A 22,302-nucleotide genomic window follows, 5' to 3' on the forward strand; every position below is an offset into this window, starting at 1 on the left:
CTCCTACATTGTGATAGAATGAACAACATTCGTGAGTTATTCGTTTGAAAATGTACAGAAAGAATCCCAAACGTTTCTCTATTAAGAAAGGAGGAACAATTCCAAGTCCTTCTTGGGGAGGAGCCACTGCTGGACTAGCTGCAGCAGTATGTGTCAGCATGCCATAGCATAGCCTGAGGAACAGTGTTGTGACTTAATGTTTATTCATATATTCTCATGTAATCAACCATGTACTTTGTTATGCACTTTTCTTAAATTCTTTGTGAGCTAAATGGCACTTGAAATGGCAGAACCACTCAAACCACACCATGTCACACCACCACCATGCAAACCATTGGTGGAATCTCACCTGGAGGTTCCATACAGAACCTAATGATTCCTCAGTGGTTCTGTGATTGTTAAGTTTGAAGAACCATATTGAGCCAAATAACAATGTGCTGTGTTTTGTTTTGATATAATAATTCTACATTGTAATGTTTCGTATGAATGTGTATGCATGTGAATGAATGTTGGTGGTGGTCGGAGGGGCCGTAGGCGATGATTATTATTTATTCGCCACGCTTCCGTGAGTCTGCCTCAGGGCAGCTCTGGCTGCAATTGCAGCTTACCACCACCGGTATGACTGTGTATGAACGAATAATGGACTCTGTAAGCGCTCTGGGGTCACTGGGGTGTCATGAAGAGCGCTATATAAATCCAATTAATTATTATTATTATTATTATAATTTATTTGTAAACTCCTTTGGTAAATTAGTAAAATTTTGACATGGCAATAAAGCATTTTATAAATTGAATTGAATTAAATATTCTCTCTCTCTCTCTCTCTCTCTCTCTCTCTCTCTCTCTCTCTCTCTCTCTAGGGGCCATGGCCGTCGTGGGGAGTGCGGTGTGGAGAGTACTGTCAGTGGTACGGCCCCCCCTCTCCCCCCTGTGTCGGGCTAGCACTCGCTCCTACAGTTCGGAGCCAACCACGGAGCCCACCACGGAGAAAAACGTTCCCTACGAGAGGACTCTGAAACAAGAGGATGGAGCCTCCATTGGACCAACCAAACCTGTACCAAAGTAAGATGGATGGATGGATGGATGGATGGATGGATGGATGGATGGATGGATGGATAATTATTTAATACATATAATATTTGAGGGGATGTTGTATTGAGTTTTGGTTTGATGTCACACATTACATTATCATGGAGTTAAAGTGGATGATGATGACGGATCAACTCTTCATCCTCACCGTTAGGTCAGCTGATGCGGTGGTTATTGGAGGGGGCAGCCTGGGATGCCAGACCATCTACCACCTGGCAAAGATGGGCATGACCAACGTAGTGTTGCTGGAGAGAGACAGACTGACCGCTGGCACCACCTGGCACACCGCAGGTAACGCAGTGAGTGTGTGGATGAGGGCTGTCGTTCTCAGCCGACTAATAGTCGTGGAATCTTTTGACTAATCAATTTAATAATAATAATTTAAAGTAATCTGTAAAATTGTGCATCCCACATGCAAACATACAGAATGAGCTCTTTAAATATAGAACTTACTAGAGACAAGTTTATCATTTTTTAGGAAATAACTCGTACAATGTAGGAAAAAGCTATTTAAAGGGGAACTATCTTATAAATGGCCTTTTTCAGTGTTTAGCATTGTTTCCTAGCTATGTGGACTTATATTAATATGATCTATGTCTCTAATTCTCATATTGGCGCATTCTTCCAATTCACCCTCACTGAACTGTGTCATCTGAAAATGTGATGATTTGTGATGTCAGAGAGACTCAGCTGCATGTTAATGTCCCAGATGCAGCGAAGGCCACACAGTGGTTTAGGAGCCCAGGCTCAAAACAGCTCGAGATCTTGAGGTAGAAAAATGCTGTTTTTGAGGACCTGATTAGAAATACAAAACAATGAATTAAAAAAAATAAAAATTTACAGAGGTGTTCCATAAACACACAGGAATTGTGTAAAAGTGCCCAAATAGTGAAAGAAATAGTAAATTAGTTCCCCTTTAACTAACTAATTGAAAAGGACTAAGAGGGAATGCAAAATCTGCATATGGCTCGCCGACAACAATCATTACTATCATTACACATGGGAATAACAGAGTCCATACTCTTCGGTTCAAATAACAAACTCAGCAAGACCGACGGCTTCTCGGTTACAGTGGGTGACAATATTGTCACAAGGAAAGATGAAATTACCTACCTAGGTTCCATCCTAGAGGCTAATCTTTCCTGTGACAAAATGGCATCCAATGTAATAAAAAAAAGTCAACCAACGAACTCGATTCTTGTACCGGATCTCCTCTCTGGTAAACAAGAATACCCTGAGGACTCTGGCAGGAGCACTCATTCAAGGGTACTACGACTATGCTTGCACCTCATGGTACCAAAGCACCTCAAAGGCACTAAAAAACAAATTACAAACATCTCAAAACAAGCTAGTCAGACTACTGCTTGACCTGACTCCTAGAACCCACCTCACCCCGGCCCACTTTGACAACCTAGGATGGCTTAGAGTAGATGACAGAGTACAGCAACTTGCAATGGGCCTGGTCTACAAGATACACTACGCGACCAAGGTACCCATGTACATGTCAAAATACTTCCCAAAGGTCAGTGAATACCATGATCACAACACCAGAGGGAGCTCCACAAATCATGTTAAACCCAGATTCGGCTCAAACAAGGGACTAAACACGTTTTTCGCAATTATGCCACATCAATGTGGAACGCCCTACCCAAAGCTGTAAAGGAATGTGAATCACTACCCACTTTCAAAAACACTCTCAAAGAACACCTACGGGAGACTGCAATTCGAAACTGGCTCCTACAAATGTCTTAACCCAGTTGTACAATAAATTACCAAGTATGGCTTTGTCAGTATTCCAATGTACAGTGTACAGTGTCCCCCCCCCTACCCCAACCCCCCCCCCCCCCCTCCAATGTACAGCCCCCACCCACCAACCCCACCCCACCCAACCTCCTCCAATGTACAGTTTCTACGTCAAATGTATATACACTCTTTTTCTGGACATTTTTTGTATCACAAAAAGTACTGCATTTGCAAATCTGGTATGTCATAAATGTATAGATGTAGCAGTACTGTCTATCTGTATGTCATGTATGTCATATATGTTATGATGCATTGAAAATGGGGGACCCTGATGTAAACAAGACGAAAGTCTTTCTCTGGTCTGCATCCCCTTAACAATTGTATGTATTGAGCTGTACTGTACTGTACCCATTCTGCAATCTGTTAATAAACTTTTCAATCAATCAATCAATAGGGTTGGTGGGTAGAATTAACATGAGGTTTTAAAAACCTCTTGATTCGTTTTTAAAAAGTTCAGGGTAAGAGTTTTTAAGTTTATGTTTTGGGGTTAGGGAATCGATGTGAGTCGATGCAATGTTGTCACATGTATATCAACACAAGGTTGTGTGTGTGTCTTGGCCTATATGCAAAAATGGACATGCATGCACTGATACTTGCAGATTCTCATTTGAATGAATCGCCATTATGATGATTCCCAACACACATTTGAAAGAAAAGAACATATTAGGCCTCATTCACACATTGGTTTCTTAATGGCTACCACTGTTAACATAATTAATATCAAGGTTCTCTAACTAAGACATCTTTCTCACTACCGCTGTAGGTCATTGTTTGCGGTAATGAAGTAATTCAGGGATTCAGGAAAATATTTAAAATAGTTGAGTGTTTTAGTTTGAATATGACCAGTGATGTATGTCATTGGGGACATTGAATCCTTGTGCTGTGTTAATTACAGCTCAATTAAATGATAAGGTAGCAGTCCCTATAAGAAAAGGTATTGCAATTCCTTCATCTACACCATTTGGTGGTGTAATTAAACACAACACAAGGAGTCAATGTCCCCGATGACATCACTGGTGACCATATTCAAACTCATTTACTCTCAATAACTGTCAAACTAAATCAATGTGTGAAAAACTTCAGAGTTTTTAGATATGTGTGAGATTACGTGCAAAATAAATCAGCGTTTTTTGGGGGGAAATGCCCCTTTAAGGTTGCATTCATTCATCCAAATTCTCAATCAGGTCTCTGACATCATGGCCACCTAATCATCCCTTCCCCTTAATTGGCTGATATCAATCCCTGTCTCCTGAGCCGTTCAGCCATTGTGATGTGTGATGTGTGCCGGGTGCCAGTGTATGGCAGCCATTGAGCCTGCGTAGTAGCCCAAGGTTGGGTGCTACCAGTGGTGGTGAAGGAGGCAATTTCCACCCTACATTGTAAAGCGCTTTGAGTGTCTAGAAAAGCTCTATAGGGTGTTTGCACCGACGTCACGATTTGGTCAGTAACCCCGATGCGACATTGACGTAAACAACGGGTGATTGCACGCTGAATTTAAGATTTAAGACCATGAACATGTCTAAACCCAAAAAAAGTACAGGAAAACGCATGGAAGCTGCGAGAACATACAGAGAAGGACTTAGTCGGCAGGAAAGGGCGTGATATTCTCATAAACTCAGACTAATAGGTGGTGAAGATCCGTACGAGCTGGCTCCTTCATCTTGGAGTTACGACCCGACAATTCTGCCTTCTATTGCCCATCCCGACATAGTGAACTACCTCGTTTTTTCACCAAGCCCATACACAGATGAAGACCTTAAATCTTACAAATGTTTGGATGCCTATTCCTATTGCCTATTGCCTGGTGTGTGGATGGGTGAGCGAGGCACAGTATCAGCTCATCGATGACATGTCATGTGTATAGTGAAAGCCAAGGTAGGCGATTCAATAACGTTACTAGATCGACTGATCTTTACATTTGAATTTCTTTTTACAAATGTTTGGATCGAAATGCTGATCGTTACTTTGGTAGTTCGTTCAGACGGGAGAGGAGAGGAGAGGGTGTGTTTGCCTCCTTTTTTGCACTCTTCTCCCTGAGTGATTTGTAATAGCTTTTGGCAATCTGAAGTACTCCAAATGCTTTTCCCGGTCCGACCGATTAGTACAGCCAAAAACACGGCAATAATTGACCATTTTGAGCAACAATGACCAGGAACAGTTGCTAGTTCGCTTGCGTTGGATACGTTCAGTATCGCCCAAAAGGGGCGACCTCCGGTTTGATGACACATGACACGCCATGAAAACACTATATAAATGCAAGTAATTATTATTATTATTATTATTATTATTATTATTATTATTATTATTATTATTATTATTATTATTATTATTATTATTATTATTATTATTATTATTATTATTATTATTATTATTATTATTATTATTATTATTATTATTATTATTATTATTATTATTATTATTATTATTATTATTATTATTATTATTATTATTATTATTATTATTATTATTATTATTATTATTATTATTATTATTAATTATTATTATTATTATTATTCATAACCTGTGCAAGTTGCTGTCAGCATAATAGGTCCTTCTTTCCTCCACTCTGCTGGCCTCTCTCCTCCCTTTACTTAACTGTACACATGCCTGTCTCCCGCCAGGCCTGCTCTGGCAGTTGCGTCCGAGTGACGTGGAGGTAGAACTCTTGGCACACACCAGGAATGTGGTTAGCAGAGACCTGGAGCAGGAGACCGGCCTCCACACAGGCTGGATCCAGAACGGAGGCCTCTTCATCGCATCCAACAAACAGAGACTGGACGAGTACAAACGTCTCATGTCGGTACGTACTCCTCTCCATCGCATCCAACAAACAGACTAGATGAGTTCACAGCACACGTCTCATATCGGTACGGCTTCATCTATAAAAGGTTCTTACACACGTTTGTGCTTATGAACAAATCCAAGCCAAAGCTTTGATCCTTAAAAAAGGGTTATGTTGATGTCAAAATGAGTGGTTTCTTTCTTATTCCTCCAATTGTCTGTAATATGTCAATTATGCAACACTTACAGTATCTACCTTAATCAAAATGCTAAATGTGAGTTATCATTTTCTTTCTTTTATATCATATTCTTTGCAATTATCCTAGGATGGAAACTAGGATCAAGTCAAATAACATATTTATAGATGAGGCCCCAGGATCTCACAGTAGACCATACAAGCCTGAATATGTAAAGATTTAATCGTGCACTGTGGTAACCTTTTTATGTGAAAATGTACAGATGTTTCTGTCAACAGACCTTATATCTGGCATATCAATTCATATCATTATATCAGAAAAAAAGGTATGTTGACTGAAACGTCAGTAAACATAAATGTGAAGAATAAAGAATAGCATTCCAAATCTTTCTGTCGTTTGCCATTCAGCATAATGCCTCATTATGGACTAGGGCAGGGGTTCTCAAACTTTTTCATACCATGACCCCATTTTATTTAGGATTTTTTTTGCGACCCCACACTTAACACTTTGAATGCCCAGCAGGGGGCGCACATTTAGTGCTTGAATGCCCACATCCACTCAAATGTTAACGTTAATATTGCCTAATCTATGTTTTAAATTATGGCTATGTGTCTAATCTGCCCGTCGCATTATCAATGACTCATTTCCAGTCAACATTGTCGAAGCAGATTGTTTTTTTATCGGTTAATTTCCGTTTGATAGCATTTTGAAAAGCACTCGGTTTCACGGAAAAAAGAAGACATTCTATGATAATCGCCCTTTACTGGAATATTCTAGAACGTTGTCATTTTGCGGCCTATTATGAATCGTTTTCAAATAAACGCTAGATTATCGATAGTATATGTGTACGTGTGCACGCTAGTGCCGCGCGCTGAAAATCGATTCTCTCAGTTCCTGATCACTCTTAGAGTCAAACAGCCATATCACATAATCACATAAAAGCTTATATCTCCGTGAAAACGGGTCTGATTATCCTAAGACTGGTAACATAGATTCCTTACCTGAGATCAGATCGTATCCAAATGGATTATTCCAATTCCTGATCGCCATTTCGAAAAAATCGATCCTTTTATTGATCCCACGAGTATACTGTAAAAACACATAATCCCCGCTGCTCTGAGGGGAGCTGATCTACCCCGGCTGTGTGAGTGAGAAGTAAAATGTGGAGTCCGGATTTTTTTTCCTCATTCATTTTCATTGAATCCCATCCAAAAGGGTGAATTACCATCTGGGAGACGATAGGGGGCGCTTTTTTCACATCTGAGCACCTGGAGTGGCTGATTTTCCAACGGTAGACTTGGTTGATGAAATATGATTTCAGATCGCTAATAAAGAAAAAAAACAAGAAAATACGAGAATTCTCGTGAGTGGGCATTCAACCCGCGGGGGGGTAAACCCGAGAAAACTCGGGTTGGGCAATCAAAGTGTTAATGTATCGCGTAATTTTAACATGGAATTAAGGAATATCAAAATAAAAGCACACGTTGTTGAACTTGATCATGCATATTTATTAGAAAATGTAATTACAGCACTATGTTATCAATACACATTTATAAAACGAGGCATATTTAGCCAAAATATGTTGCCAGAACATAAAAAAAAAAAATCAGCTAGTCACTTTGGGTCGCGACCCGTAGTTTGAGAACCGCTGGACTAGGGTTTGGTTGTTGGTCATTGTGGTGGTTGAATGGAAGGATATGAGCAGATGATAAATAGATGAATGGATGGAAAGATAGATGGGATGATGGATGGATGAATGGATGTTTGGGTGGATTGTTGGATGGATGGATGGATGGATGGATGGATGGATGGATGGATGGATGGATGGATAGATGGATGGATGGATGGATGGATGGATGAAGCCATATTGAATCAGCAGTACAGGCTGGATCCAAAACAAATTCGGAATCAAACAGCTTAACCTTGGCAGTGTTAGGACCGGAAGCTGAAGCTATAGAGAACCACAGCATATTTCAACAACAATGTTCAAATGTGTTTTTCTCCTCATCTCTAGTTGGGGAAGGTGTATGGTATTGAGTCCTACGTCCTGTCGCCTGCGGAAACCAAGGACGTGTACCCTCTGATGAACGTGGATGACCTGTATGGAACACTCTACGTACCCAAGGATGGCACTATGGACCCTGCCGGCACCTGTACCACCCTCAGCAGGGCTGCTACGGCCAGGGGGGCCACGGTAATATATACGGGATAGAAACTGAATAGGGATACTGCACTGGCTTAGTGAGAGAAAGCTCTCTGAACATTCTATTGATGATGTCATACTGGTCATTGGCCATTGAAAGCTGTAGACTTTTAGAATTCTAAGATGGAATAATCAATTATTTTTTAAAAGATCTCTGCAAAACAAGACAGGGACATCACATTGAACTAACGGAACGTAGGCCAAATGCGTCCACATTTTTATAGGATTCTATCACATTTTCATAACAATAGCACCCTGCGCAGTTTTCATTGAGGTTTCTTACAAATTAACGATGCTTTGTGTTGTCCTTTATATGCCGCTTATCATTAGAATCTTACATTGTACCATATGTCCCCCTTTAGACAACATATGTAACGCTATACCAGCGCACTTTTGTTAAGATAATTAGTTGGCCATTCTCGGTCGCTATACCGAGGTCGCAGTAATAGTTTAACGCTGTTCAGATCACGTCGGAGAATATAGACACATCCCAGTGACCTGCGACCTGTGCTAACGCTCTTGGGAAATGCAGTGTTGTAGTTCTCAACATTTTCAGCCTTTAATTAAACCAATGCTGCCATCTACTGACAACAAAAACGTGTTGTCTAATAATCGTCACCTTGAGAGCTACTTCCGTATACAGCGCCGCCCTAAACCCATTCTAGAGATTCCCACTTTTTGCTGGGAGTAGGGCGTGGCCGTATTTGGTCCCAGACAATAAGAGTGGCTGCAATTGGTCACCGTGACGTTATAACATGCATCCAATGTAAGCGGTTGGATCACTGGTGCAGATGCAAAATGGAATAAACTGCAGGAATCTCTCAAATGTAATTGACCTATCTCAAACCTCGCCCTCTTTTCTTGATCCCCCAATCAAAAGAGTTGCTTTGTCCGAGGGAAGAAACAGTTGTGATTGGAGTTATAGACAGGTATTAGGCTACATAAATAATACACGATCCAGTTTGGATCCTCTCTTCTCCTCTCCATCATTATCTGAACAACAAAGTTCAGCATAGATAATAATCAAGTCATACATCTGAACAGTCAAACAGTCAAACCTTAATTGCTACTTCAGGCTTTGAGGAGGGCTATAAACCACTACAGTATCTATACATTATATAATGGTAGCAAAGAGAATTCTTGGACAGCTAGTTGAAACTAAAATATACATTGTTGCCTATCTACTGTATATATTGTATTTATATGGTTATTAGTGGGTCATTGTAAAACCCAGGAATGTAGCTGTCTAACTATTTATGACACTTTGTTTTAAGCCAACACAGCAGCGGCACTGATCATTATTTTCCATTGTGTTGGCCCTCTGTTAACATGTTTGTACGGTTTGTCTATCTCTGATTGACTGTGCTTTCTGTCCGTCTGCCTCTGGTTCAATCAGGTGATAGAGAACTGCCCAGTGACGGGTATCCAGGTGACGGCTGATGACCTTGGCGTAAAAAGAGTCAAGGCTGTAGAAACTGCCCACGGGACCATTGAAACGTCCTGCGTGGTCAACTGTGCAGGTTAGATTTAATACAAATTAATTATATATATATATAATATACACACACATATATATGTATATATATATATTAAGGCTGTCAAAGTTAACATGGTATTAACGCGTTAACGCCCAATTCTATTAATGCCACTATTTCTTTTAACTCACGATAAACGTAATTTTTTATTTAATTTTTTTTTAATTTTTTTTTTTTTTTTTTTTTAATACTTTTTTTTATTAGACTTCACTCAGGTGTATTATTGATACTCTCATTGATACTATGTTTGTTTGTGTGAGAGAGAGAGAGAGAGAGAGAGAGAGAGAGAGAGAGAGAGAGAGAGAGAGAGAGGGGGGGGGGGGGGTGAAAGAGATGAGGAAGGGGCAAGAGAGAAAGAGAGCTGGGAGAGTGTGTGTGTGTGTGTGTGTGTGAGAGAGAGATGGGGGGCGGGGGTGTGTCCTCAGCCCTTGTGTGGGTGAATGTAACAAGTTCCTTTCCCCTATTATTTCATGCACACTTCATCATAAGAGTATTAAAATTTGGAACTTGAAAAAGATCCGTTTAAGGTAGATACAATTTTAAATGCGATTAATTTGCGATTAATCACGAGTTAACTATGGACAATCATGCGATTAATCAGATTAAATATTTTAATCGATTGACGGCACTAATATATATATCATCTAGTTTAACCCTTTGGGTGCCGTTCACGTAGAACTATGTTTCTGTCGCCCGACGGTTGAGTGCCGGAAACGTAGATCTACGTTTTTCTCACGGTATTTATTTTATTCGCTATTGCCATTCATAATTCAGCGGGGCACCTTGTGTGGAAGCAGCTCACTGACAATCGATGGCGTTATTAGACCCATAGCTATAATATAAAATATAGGTTTAGCTCTACAAAGAGTGAGCGATTACATGGGGTTAATGGACGGCAAGGCCAGATGCACTTCCCGGAAGGGGCGTGGCACTCAATGTGTTAAAGAGAATCATGCACCCTGCTTTTGCAACAAAGACACAACCTTAACCTACTAACGTTTCAGCTTTGTCGGGTAAAAATATAGAACTAAATCAATATCAAATTATTTCATTTGAGGGCGGCTGGGTAGCGCAGCGGACTAAGCGCTCGCCTACCACCGCAGAGACACTGGGTTCGAATCCAGCTGTCAGCGGTACCTCCGGCTTGGTCAGTCGTCCCTACTAACACAATTGGCAGTGTTAGCGGGTGGGAAGCCAGTGGGGTATGTATCCTGGTCGTTGTAAACAGCGACTCCTACTTGTCGGTCGGGGCGCCTGCTCAGCAGGGAAGGGATCTGGGGGAGGTAGTGTGATCCTCCCACGCGTTACTCTCCCTCAGTGAGAGTCCTCGCTGTCAGGTGAAAAGAAGCGGCTGGCTGACTCCACATGTATCGCAGGAGGCATGTGATAGTCTTCAACCCTCCCTAGGCCGGCAAGTGGGGGAAAAATGCACGCAACGACCAGGAAGGGTATTGGCATAACGACTAAATTGGGATGGGAGAAAAACGCGGAAAAAAGGGGGGAGAAAAAATAGATTAAATTTTTTTTATTTCATTTGAATGATCCATTATTGATTCTTAAAATTGTGAGATTGATCTATTAATATATGCCTTTTTTCAGTGAATGTGAAGGTTTCCACTATGGAAACTCAGTTGACCAAATTACATCTTTTGACAACAATGTTGTGTTGTCTGTTAAGAGCTAAAAGTGTGTGTGTGTGTGTGTGTGTGTGTGTGTGTGTGTGTGTGTGTGTGTGTGTGTGTGTGTGTGTGTGTGTGTGTGTGTGTGTGTGTGTGTGTGTGTGTGTGTGTGTGTGTGTGTGTGTGTGTGTGTGTGTGTGTGTGTGTGTGTGCGCATTTCTGTTTTGTGTATGTGTGGTGTGATTCACACAGGTGTGTGGGCCACCAAGCTGGGAGACATGGCAGGTGTCAGGGTACCTCTCGTTGCGATGCACCATGCTTACGTAGTGACAGAGAGGATTGAAGGGATCCAGGTAAGCCTAGGTCATAGTGTTTCTACTGTTTCTACCTCTTGAGGTCTTTTTGGACAGCCTACATGTAGCCGCAACAGTTACCCAACCATTTTTATAGTCATGACAAAGCCAGCACTCTCTATGAGAACAACGGTGTCTGGCTGCAAATAAAACTGGAAGTGGAACGCACAAAGAAAGAATGTGCACCAGTGTGAAGGGGGATCGATGAAGGGGAGAGGGAGAGAATGACATTCAGCTCCTCAGACATTTCCCTAATGTTAATGCGCCCTAAAAAATGTAAAAAAAAGATTGTGCATGAGTCCCAAAGCTCATCGACAACTGAACTACAAGTACACTAAAACTACAGCTACACTACAACTACAACTACACCTCACTACAACTATAACTACACTATAACTACACTACAACTAAACTATGCTACAACTACACAACACTGCACTAAAATCACAACTACACTACAACTACAATACACTGCACTAAAACTACAACTACACTACCACTACACTTCACTACAACACTACACTACAACTACAATACACTACACTGCACTAAAACTACACAGCAACTACACTACACTACAATTACAGAAAAATGCACTACACTGCAACTACAACTACACTAGACTAGACTAGACTACTAGACTATACTGCAACTACAACTACACTACAACACTACACTACAACTACACTAAACTACACTACAACTACACTACACTACACTACACTACAACTACACTACAACTATACTACACTAGCGGCCTCTCTCCTCATTACCATGATGGGACCAGGTGCAGTTGCACCTCTTGTATTGACGGCCCTGACCCTCCTCGTCCTCCGCCCTGTTGTAGCCACGTTATGAGGAGAGAGAAAGAAGGATAGCATCCTCCTTGTAAGACTGTATCAAACGCATCCGCCTGAGGCTTTGTTTAAACTAATGCATGATCCACTCTGTTTCCGCTCCAGTTGTACGTTTAAGCATTACATCACACGCAGGAGTGTGCTATACAAATTAGATCATGCCTAGGGGTGGTTGTTAGACCCCCCTAGTCATGATCTAATTCGTATAACACACGACTTCAAGTGATGTAATGTCTTTTCTACAATGGCCGAATTCATCCAACCTTATTGCTATACAATAAACACACAGTAATTGAAGCATAATGGAGATTTATTCACAAAACCATCTGCAGAAAAAGTAGGTAAAAAAAAAAGTTGCCTCCGTGTCTAGAAGCAGGTGCGGTGCTTCAAAGCATGCCATCTAACAACAAACTTCATATAAATCCCGCAATGTATTATTGTTTTGACAATGGGTCATGACAAACCAATTACATAATCCAACATTGTGTAAACAACTAACATATTCCAGTTAACGGTATCTTTTTTAAATTATTCGTTACGAATATATCCATACTTCCATTGTGTCCGGGACATCCAGTGAAATCGCTTTGTGCGACAGTGTCCTTTTGCAGAGGCAGGTTGCTACAAAGCATGCCATCTAACAGTGAAGTTACCGGCTGTTATTTGATTGATTGATTGATTGATTGATTGATTGAACATTTTATTAACAGATTGCAGAATGGGTACAATACAGTACAGCTCAATACACACAATTGTTAAGGGGATGCAGACCAGAGAAAGAATTTCGTCTTGTTTACATCAGGGTCCCCCATTGTCAATGCATCATAACATGACATACAGATAGACAGTGCTACATCTATACATAGGTTGCTACAAAGCATGCCATCTAACAGTGAAGTTAGCGGTTGTTATTTGATTGATTGATTGAAAATTTTATTAACAGTGAAATAACAGTGTCCTTTTGAAGGAGAGGGAGGTTCTACAACGAATGCCATCTAACAACACACTTCCCGCGATTTATATATTTTTTCACAATGAGTCATGACCAACCAATTACATAATCCAACATTGTGTAAGCAACTAACGCATTCCACGTGACTTTATCGTTTTTTGAATGAGTCGTTATGACGATATCACTACATCCATTCATAAAGATTATTGTCCGCCATCTTGCTTTCATTCATAAAAACACGAACAGCGGAGTGATTCGGAAAAAAAGTTATTTGGTTGTGGGCGGGTTTTGGGATCACGTGGAGTGTGTTATGAGAAATAACAACGTCTGAAAGAAGTGTTTCAGCCAATCAGAATCAAGAAATGTGCATGCCATTGTATAACAGAACACAAATTCATGTATAATTAACTGACCAATCAGCTTGCCTCCTTTTGATAGACAACGGCTGGCAACCACTCATGTCTGTGTACACAGTATGGTCTGTTTCACTGAGCTGAGTGAAAATAGTTGGGGAGGAACTCTCTGTTACTTCTAGCCCCCCTCGACAGCTGTATGTGTTGGGGGTCAACAGAAGACAGTGATACCAGTGTCCTTTTCAGGATACTATATCAGACCAACAGGAGGCACTGTGACACCACAGACTCCAGTCTGGCACTGTGGGAACTGCTGAGTGGGTGTTCAGATGAGATTGTATGTGTGTGTGTGTGTGTGTCTCGAGGCGTGTGTGCTTTGTATTGTGGATGGAGGGAGGGAGCTGGACATGCAGGCTACTGCTCAGGCTTGAACATACAGTACATGTGTTTGACATGGCGTAGTAAACGTGTACTCACGTGCATTGCTGTGCACACATCTATCATGTATGTTTGTGTGTGTGTAGTGCATGTTTGCACATACCCCACGGTCATGTGGTTTTAGCCACACTGTCAAAGCTGCCCATTTCTTATGCAATTTCAAAGCAGCTCAGACAACATGATGGCTACATTCCACACAGATGTACACACACACACACACACACACACACACACACACACACACACACACACACACACACACACACACACACACACACACACACGCCCCCCCCCCCCCAAAAATAAATGAATTACCTGGTACAGTATTGTGGCACTGAAGAGATGTCCCAGCCTACAGTGTTGCCTTCTGTGTAGAAAACAGGTGGAATTTCCTGAATTTTCCTATAATGGTGGGAATGCTCTGTCTGTTCTGAGTAGTCTCTAGCTTTAATCTCTTTGGCTCATAGGCCTCATAACTCTGGTGTGATACAGGGTAGACTAGAGGTGTGTGTGTCATGTATCAGTATATTGTGATACTTAAGTCCATAATAGTGTATCAATATGTGATATCTTTCCAATGTGCTTTTTGCAGGCATTCATATCAACCTTGTGGCAGATACATTTTCTGTCCCTTTACCTTAGTTTATTTGCTATATTTGTTTTACTTAAAGAATACTGCCAATGATTTGTATTTCCTTCGGACGATTACAATTTTTTATCTCGTACAAATTGCGCAAAAAAGTGTATCTTTACTCAGACTTACTCAGATTGTATTGCTAGATTCATGCCAATACACAGCCCTAATTGACTTATCTCAAACCTGCCCTTTTTTCTTGATTCAATCGCAACTGTTGCCGGGAAGCTATTGTTGAGATAGGTACAGGGTCTCTCTCAGCCTTCACCAAGACTTCCTGATCCTAAGTGTTTTCTATGGAGACGATGAATAGGGGTTAATTCAACATAATCGTCCCTGTCCCAGTCTGTGGTTAATGCAGGATTTTTAAACATGGTTGTTTTTACTTTTAGTATTTCTCTCTGTTGACACAAGGTCCATTGAATTCTGAAGCCATTTTCAAATAGTTGAAATCCCCATTTGTTTATTTTTTATTTTTTATTTTTTTATTATTAATTAATGAATTAAAAGTAGAAAATATAGAAAGTAGTAGAAAGTGGAGGAAATTGTGATCTATTGTGTGTCTGTTGCTCATCACTACACAACACAAATGTCAGCCTATTCATTGAACTTATCTCTTCTCTCCTCTCATTACAGAACATGCCCAATGTCAGGGACCATGATGCATCAGTGTACCTGCGTCTCCAAGGCGACGCCCTCTCTGTGGGGGGTTATGAAAATAATCCTGTCTTTTGGGATGAGGTAATGTTGAATTATATCTCTGTCTTTCTGTCTGTGTGTATATCCCCCAGGTCTCTGATAAAAGTGTGTGTGTGTGTGTGTGTGTGTGTGTGTGTGTGTGTGTGTGTGTGTGTGTGTGTGTGTGTGTGTGTGTGTGTGTGTGTGTGTGTGTGTGTGTGTGTGTGTGTGTGTGTGTGTGTGTGTGTGTGTGTGTGTGTGTGTGTGTGTGTGTGTGTGTGTGTGTGTGTGTGTGTGTGTGTGTGTGTGTGTGTGTGTGTGTGTGTGTGTGTGTGTGTGTGTGTGTGTGTGTGTGTGTCTGTGTCTGTGTCTCTCTCTCTCTCTCTCCCAGGTCTGTCATTCATGATAAGTGTGGCTCTGTGTTTATTAGGGGTGGGGGGAAAAATCGATATGTAGTAGTATCGCGATACTTTGCGTGACGATACTGTATCGATACAGAGACGCCAAGTATCAATATTTAATTTAATTTAATTTAATATTAAATTAAAAAAAAAAGATTTTATATAAGGAAGTTGCATTGTTCATTTCAATACATGTAATAGTACAGTAGTACACACACACACACACACACACACACACACACACACACACACACACACACACACACACACACACACACACACACACACACACACACACACACACACACACACACACACACACACACACACATGTGCATTCAGTTAAGTTGGAATATGACTGTAATACAAACAGTTCAGTTTGTCAGGTACATGCAACACAGATTACAGTGTTTACATCTGTCTGCTTGAGAAAATACCATGTTCTGCAATAAAAATGATTGAAGTGAGATGAACAGACTGAACCTTATTTTATTAGATAAAACATGTTGACAAAGTTTTACTTTGCAGTTGAAAAAAGGTAATAAATAAAATTTGATCCAAAAATAAATAAATAAATATCGCAATATTAATATCGCAATACTCAGCGTATCGCGATATATTTAGTATCGCGATACTATCGTATCGTGACGCAAGTATCGCGATAGTATCGTATGGTGAGGTCTCTGGCGATTCCCACCCCTAACGTCACGGTGACCAAATGCGTCCAAATTTTTATAGGATTCTATCACATTTTCATAACAATAGCGAATATTACTTACCCTGCGCCGTTTTCATTGAGGTTTCTTACAAATTAACAATGTTTTATTTGTCCTATATATGCGGATAACATTTAAAATCTTAAATTGTACCATTTTGTTTCCCTTTAGACAACAAACATAATGCTAATGATGCACTTTTGTTAAGATAATTAGTTTACCATTCGTGGTCACTGTACTGAGGTCACATTAATAGTTTACCGCTGTTCAGATCGCGTCAAAGAATAGACGCGTCCCAGTGACCTGTGACCTGTGCTAAAGGTCTTGGGAAATGTATTCATGTAGTTTTCAACATTTTCACCTTTTAATTTTAAACCAATGCTGCCATCTACTGACAACAAAAAGTGTTGTGTATCGTCAACTTGAGAGGCACTTCCGTAAACACCGTCGCCCAAAACCCATTCTAGAGATTCCCACTTTTTACTGGGAATGGGGCGTGGCCGAATTTGGTCCGAGACAATAAGAGTGACTGAGATTGGTCTACGTTCCGTTAGTGTTTATATCCTGCAGGTATCTGATAAGTGTGGCTGTGTGTTTGTCTCCTGCAGGTATCTGATAAGTGTGACTGTGTGTTTGTCTCCTGCAGGTATCTGACAAGTGTGACTGTGTTTATCTCCTGCAGGTGTCTGATAAGTGTGACTGTGTGTTTGTCTCCAGCAGGTGTCTGATAAGTGTGACTGTGTTTATCTCCTGCAGGTGTCTGATAAGTGTGACTGTGTTTATCTCCTGCAGGTGTCTGATAAGTGTGACTGTGTTTATCTCCTGCAGGTGCCTGATAAGTGTGACTGTGTGTGTGTTTATCTCCTGCAGGTGTCTGATGATAAGTTTGACTGTGTGTTTCTCCTGCAGGTGTCTGATAAGTTTGCATTCAGTCTGTTTGACCTGGACTGGGACGTCTTCATGCAGCATATTGAGGGGGCCATCAACAGAGTCCCTGCACTGGAACAGACTGGCATCAAGTCCACAGTCTGCGGACCAGGTACACGCACACACACACACACACACACACACACACACACACACACACACACACACACACACACACACACACACACACACACACACACACACACACACACACACATACATACGCAGTAAAATAAATGTTGCTCAAAATCAAAGTTATAATGCTGTTTTGGGAGAAGAGCTCCCAATATTCTATTTTACTCTTTTATTACTGTATATGGTTCCTATACAGCATGCAGGTGATATGAGTTTGATGTTATTGTGTTGACTTGTCCCTTCCCATTCTCTGTACAGTTCTCCTAACTCTCTCTCTCTCTCTCTCTCTCTCTCTCTCTCTCTCTCTCTCTCTCTCTCTCTCTCTCTCTCTCTCTCTCTCTCTCTCTAAAGAGTCCTTCACACCAGACCATAAGCCTCTGATGGGTGAAGCACCAGAGGTCAGAGGTTACTTCCTGGGCTGCGGTTTCAACAGCGCTGGTGAGTGCAGAGTAATATTCCATGAAATGTTGCTGATTTTTTTAATATTTTTTCTGTTCAAATCAACATGTTTTGAACGCGCTCTCCTTAAGTGTTCACACTGTTTCCTTCATGGGATGAACTGGCTTGCAGTCCCACAACATGTGTGAATTGGATAATTGCTGGAGGAGTGGGTGGTGTTGAAGAGCAGACCCTCCTCCACGCACGGCTGCCTATTACAAAGGCTCACATTTATGAGAATAGTACTGTAGGTATGAAGTGAACAATCACAATATAGAAATGAGCACTGTGCTCACTGGAGAAATGAGCAGGTAAAAACATTTTAGTGGCACTCAAAAATGTCCTAAAAGAAGTGGCAGAGGCTGTTTTTATTAGGCAAGTTGAGTATGAACACATTCTTATTTATAGCAAAGGCCTGGGGAAGTAGTAGCGAGGAGAGGGACGGTTGCATATCTGCGTGGGATCCAGTCCCAGGAAATAGGAACTGGCCTCATCAATAATCATGTGATCGTGATTATACAAGCTAATCACAAGTAGGGATGTATCTGTCCCGATACCAATACCAATACCTGGGCTTTGAGTATCTGCTGATACCAAGTACCGATCCGATCCATTACTTTTAATATACTGTATAGACCTGGACTGTAATTTTGGGTTCATTGGACATTTTCTCCATTAGAGAGAGTTAACGTGTCAAAAATGCAGCAAATCAAGTCAATTTGCTTTGATTTCTGGCTTGTTAGGCGCGTTTCTTTGTGTTTCGGTATTGGATTTTAGCATAGTTTACTGATGCTCGTTTCCATCGCTCTGATATTATAAGCACAGTGAGCAACATGGATCGCATTGCAAAGCGAAATATCACTGATCTGGGCACACTTTGGATTTGAGCCGAATGAGACTATTAAATCAGACTAATGGTCATTACTAAATGATAAGATAAGACTCATTATAGCAGAAGCCCTACTGTTTGTCTGTGGAGCTATAAGCTGTGGTCGGCCATCTTTAGTCCTATTGAAAACCCTTAGCATGCAGAGCATCTTAATCTCTTGTTTTCCTAAAGTATTCACCTTACATTTCTATTTTCTACACAACAAGGATTCTTGTCGCTTTTGTAATTCCACTTCCCATGTGTGCGTGTCTAAAAAGGGATATATTAGCCTTGTGCTATCATTTATAGAAGACTATAATCCATCCATCCATCCATCCATCCATCCATCCATCCATCCATCCATCCATCCATCCATCCATCCATCCATCCATTCATCCATCCATCCATCCATCCATCCATCCATCCATCCATCCATCCATCCATCCATCCATCCATCCATCCATCCATCCATCCACCCACCCACCCACCCACCCACCCACCCACCCACCCACCCACCCACCCACAGTGGTTTGAGTCACGCCTGGTGTGTGACTGTCAGTCATCAGGCCTTGCAGTTGGGACAGATTCATCAGTGCACTCTGACATGGTGTCTGTCAAAGACGTAGACTACTGTCTGATATACATAGGATCTTTTAGAATATCATTGCCTGAGATTTCTCAAGAAAATATTTTATTCCGGGCACCAGTATACTGCAACTTGTACAATGTTCTGTTTTTATATATATATTTAAAAACGTGTTATTGTGTGTGTGTGTGTGACAGGTATGATGCTGGGTGGTGGCTGTGGTAAAGAACTGGCTCATTGGATAATTCATGGTCGTCCGGAGAAGGATATGTATGGATATGACATCAGGTACATACTGTAAACACACACACACACACACACACACACACACACACACATGCACACGCACACGCACACACACACACACACACACACACACACACACACACACACACACACACACACACACACACACACACACACACACACACACACACACACACATACATACATAGTAAAACAAATGTTGCTCAAAATCAAAGTTATAATGCTGTTTTATTACTGTATATTTTAAAATTGCCATAGAATCAAACCGTAAACAAAGATGCCTATTAACTCATTCAGTGCCATCCATGTAATAATACGTGTTTGCTCATCATGCGTTGAGTGCCAATCACGTAATATTACGCTTTTGGATTGTTTTTTCTTTTATTCGATTTTTTTATTCATTATTCATCCATGGACCTCGGTGTTACCATAGGAAATTATTCTGAGATCGCCAAAGTGCAATACCGGCCGCATCCTGCTAGGTTAACCTTATATCTCACCGTGTGTTACACTTAAACCCCTCTGGGCGCTGAATTTAGACGGAGCCAAGTAAATCGCTTCATCCGACCACTTCGAAACGCATCTAGCACACTCGATCCATAAATTGTGCCAAATTATGTCCGGGACCAGATAGACACCAATACTGGAAATCGCGAGCAGACAATTGGAATAATATTTTTGGAATACCCCCGATCAAAGGTAAGGACTATCTGACGTCAATTCCAGCTTGATCATACAATGTTTTCATATCGATCCAGCTGATCAGTGTGTGTGGTGTTCAAAACGAATGCCGTTACTGGCCATCAAAGCATAAAAAAAAACATGAAACATAATACCTATTATATACATTTGATTTGGAAATAGTAGCGTGTCCAGGCAAGAAATGCCAACGCTTATAGCAGAATTCACGTAGCGCCCTATAACTCAGCTTTTCAGGAATGATCCCGGATCACTCCTAAACTATACAATATTCACCATGGGATAACGTGTGAACGTATACATGAAAAAATTATCTCTTTTTTGCATGTTCGACGGAAGAAAGTCACTGTCAACTGACCATATTATTGTCTCCATAGTTATAATATAGAATATAGATATAGCTCTCCAAACATAGTGACGCACAGTGAAAATATGCTATGGAAACCTGGCGTGTTAGCTACAAGGATAAGGCTAATGGCTGGCGCCCAATGTGTTAAGATGTTAGATCCTAATATGAAAAACGATGTGATTGAATGCTCTATGCCTTACCTTGGCCTTCTATATTTTTTTACTATTTATTTTATGCCAATTTTTTTCTCATTTTATGCCTGTCTTTTATTACTGCTGTGAAGAGCTTTGATCTGCAATTCTTGCAGGAAAGGAAAGTCAATCATTTTCACCATCAGCGGTGATTGGTCAGTTCAGGACCGCTTTGGAGGTGGTAATTTGACGCTCGCCGGCCAATGACGATCGCCGGATATATTGTCTTGTAACTCGAGAACCGAAGCACGCAATTGGTTGAGTGTGGTGGCGATTGAAAGGTGGCAAATTCAACTTTCGAACAGTGTATTGGATGATCGGCGAAAAATGCAGCCCTGAACCGACAGATGAGAGCAAAGTAACGCCACGCACGTGCATCCCGCGCACGGAGGTTTTAAGGATCCCAGTATGCAGAAATAGTCAAATACATTTTTAGAATAGGCGAAAATAGCACATTTGTACTGCATGCAAAAACCTGCATTGTTTTTGCGCAGGAACTGCATGAGATTAGCATAAAGTGGGCATCTGTGTAAGTGGGAGTCTCGTGGCTACCCGTGGCTAAAAACACATTTTCATTCATATATCTTGAGGTGAGAGGTCAAAGGACCCCTTGTCAGTTTTTCCCTCCCCAAAATCTAGTTTAATCTAACTTTGGAGCATTATTTATCCCCCTTCCCGACAAACTAGTATGACATGATTTCTAGCAATGGATGCCATCAGGTAGTCTAGTTTCACATGATACCAGTAGCTTCACGCTAGCTTTAAAACTGAGCTCTCCACAGCCTCTGAAAGACAATAATGTTGGCCGGGGGCGCTGGTCTCTGCGGGTTAACTAACTTCTCTCTCCCGTCCCAGACGTTTCCACAACTCACTAATAACTGACAACCGCTGGATCCGGGAGAGAAGCCACGAGTCGTATGCTAAGAACTACTCTGTGGTGTTTCCGTTTGACGAGCCTCTGGCCAGCCGCAACATGAGGACAGACCCTTTCCACAAGGTAAGGCTGGACTTGTACTTAATCCCAAAGTTCCCAGATACTCCACCAGGGGGAGCTCCATTGACTTGGTCCCCATAAGGTTCAGAACCAACATAAGTAAAAACTCCTTTTTATACTCTGCCACAGTTCAATGGAATGCCCTGCCATCAGCACTCAAACCAATAGACTCCTTGACTAATTTTTCAAATGCTTTAGACCGACCTTTTACAGGTACCCCCCATTAGGTTATTTTAGTG

The 22,302-nt window shown here is 41.2% G+C and overlaps 1 protein-coding gene across 1 annotated transcript in view; it reads left to right on the forward strand.

The window, feature by feature from the left end:
• sardh (sarcosine dehydrogenase) overlaps positions 1–22,302 on the forward strand; it is a 64,676-nt gene that overhangs the window by 6,386 nt on the left and 35,988 nt on the right. Inside the window, 11 exon segments of the mRNA XM_084324959.1 lie at positions 861–1,062; positions 1,244–1,380; positions 5,514–5,692; positions 7,885–8,064; positions 9,470–9,593; positions 11,480–11,580; positions 15,451–15,555; positions 17,519–17,648; positions 18,023–18,109; positions 19,761–19,851; positions 21,925–22,066. Coding sequence (XP_084181085.1) covers positions 866–1,062; positions 1,244–1,380; positions 5,514–5,692; positions 7,885–8,064; positions 9,470–9,593; positions 11,480–11,580; positions 15,451–15,555; positions 17,519–17,648; positions 18,023–18,109; positions 19,761–19,851; positions 21,925–22,066 — 1,473 coding nt within the window. The 5' untranslated portion in view covers positions 861–865.

The sequence above is a fragment of the Notolepis coatsorum genome (genome assembly GCF_963971535.1).
Source record: "Notolepis coatsorum genome assembly, chromosome: 11".
NCBI classification, from domain to species: domain Eukaryota; kingdom Metazoa; phylum Chordata; class Actinopteri; order Aulopiformes; family Paralepididae; genus Notolepis; species Notolepis coatsorum.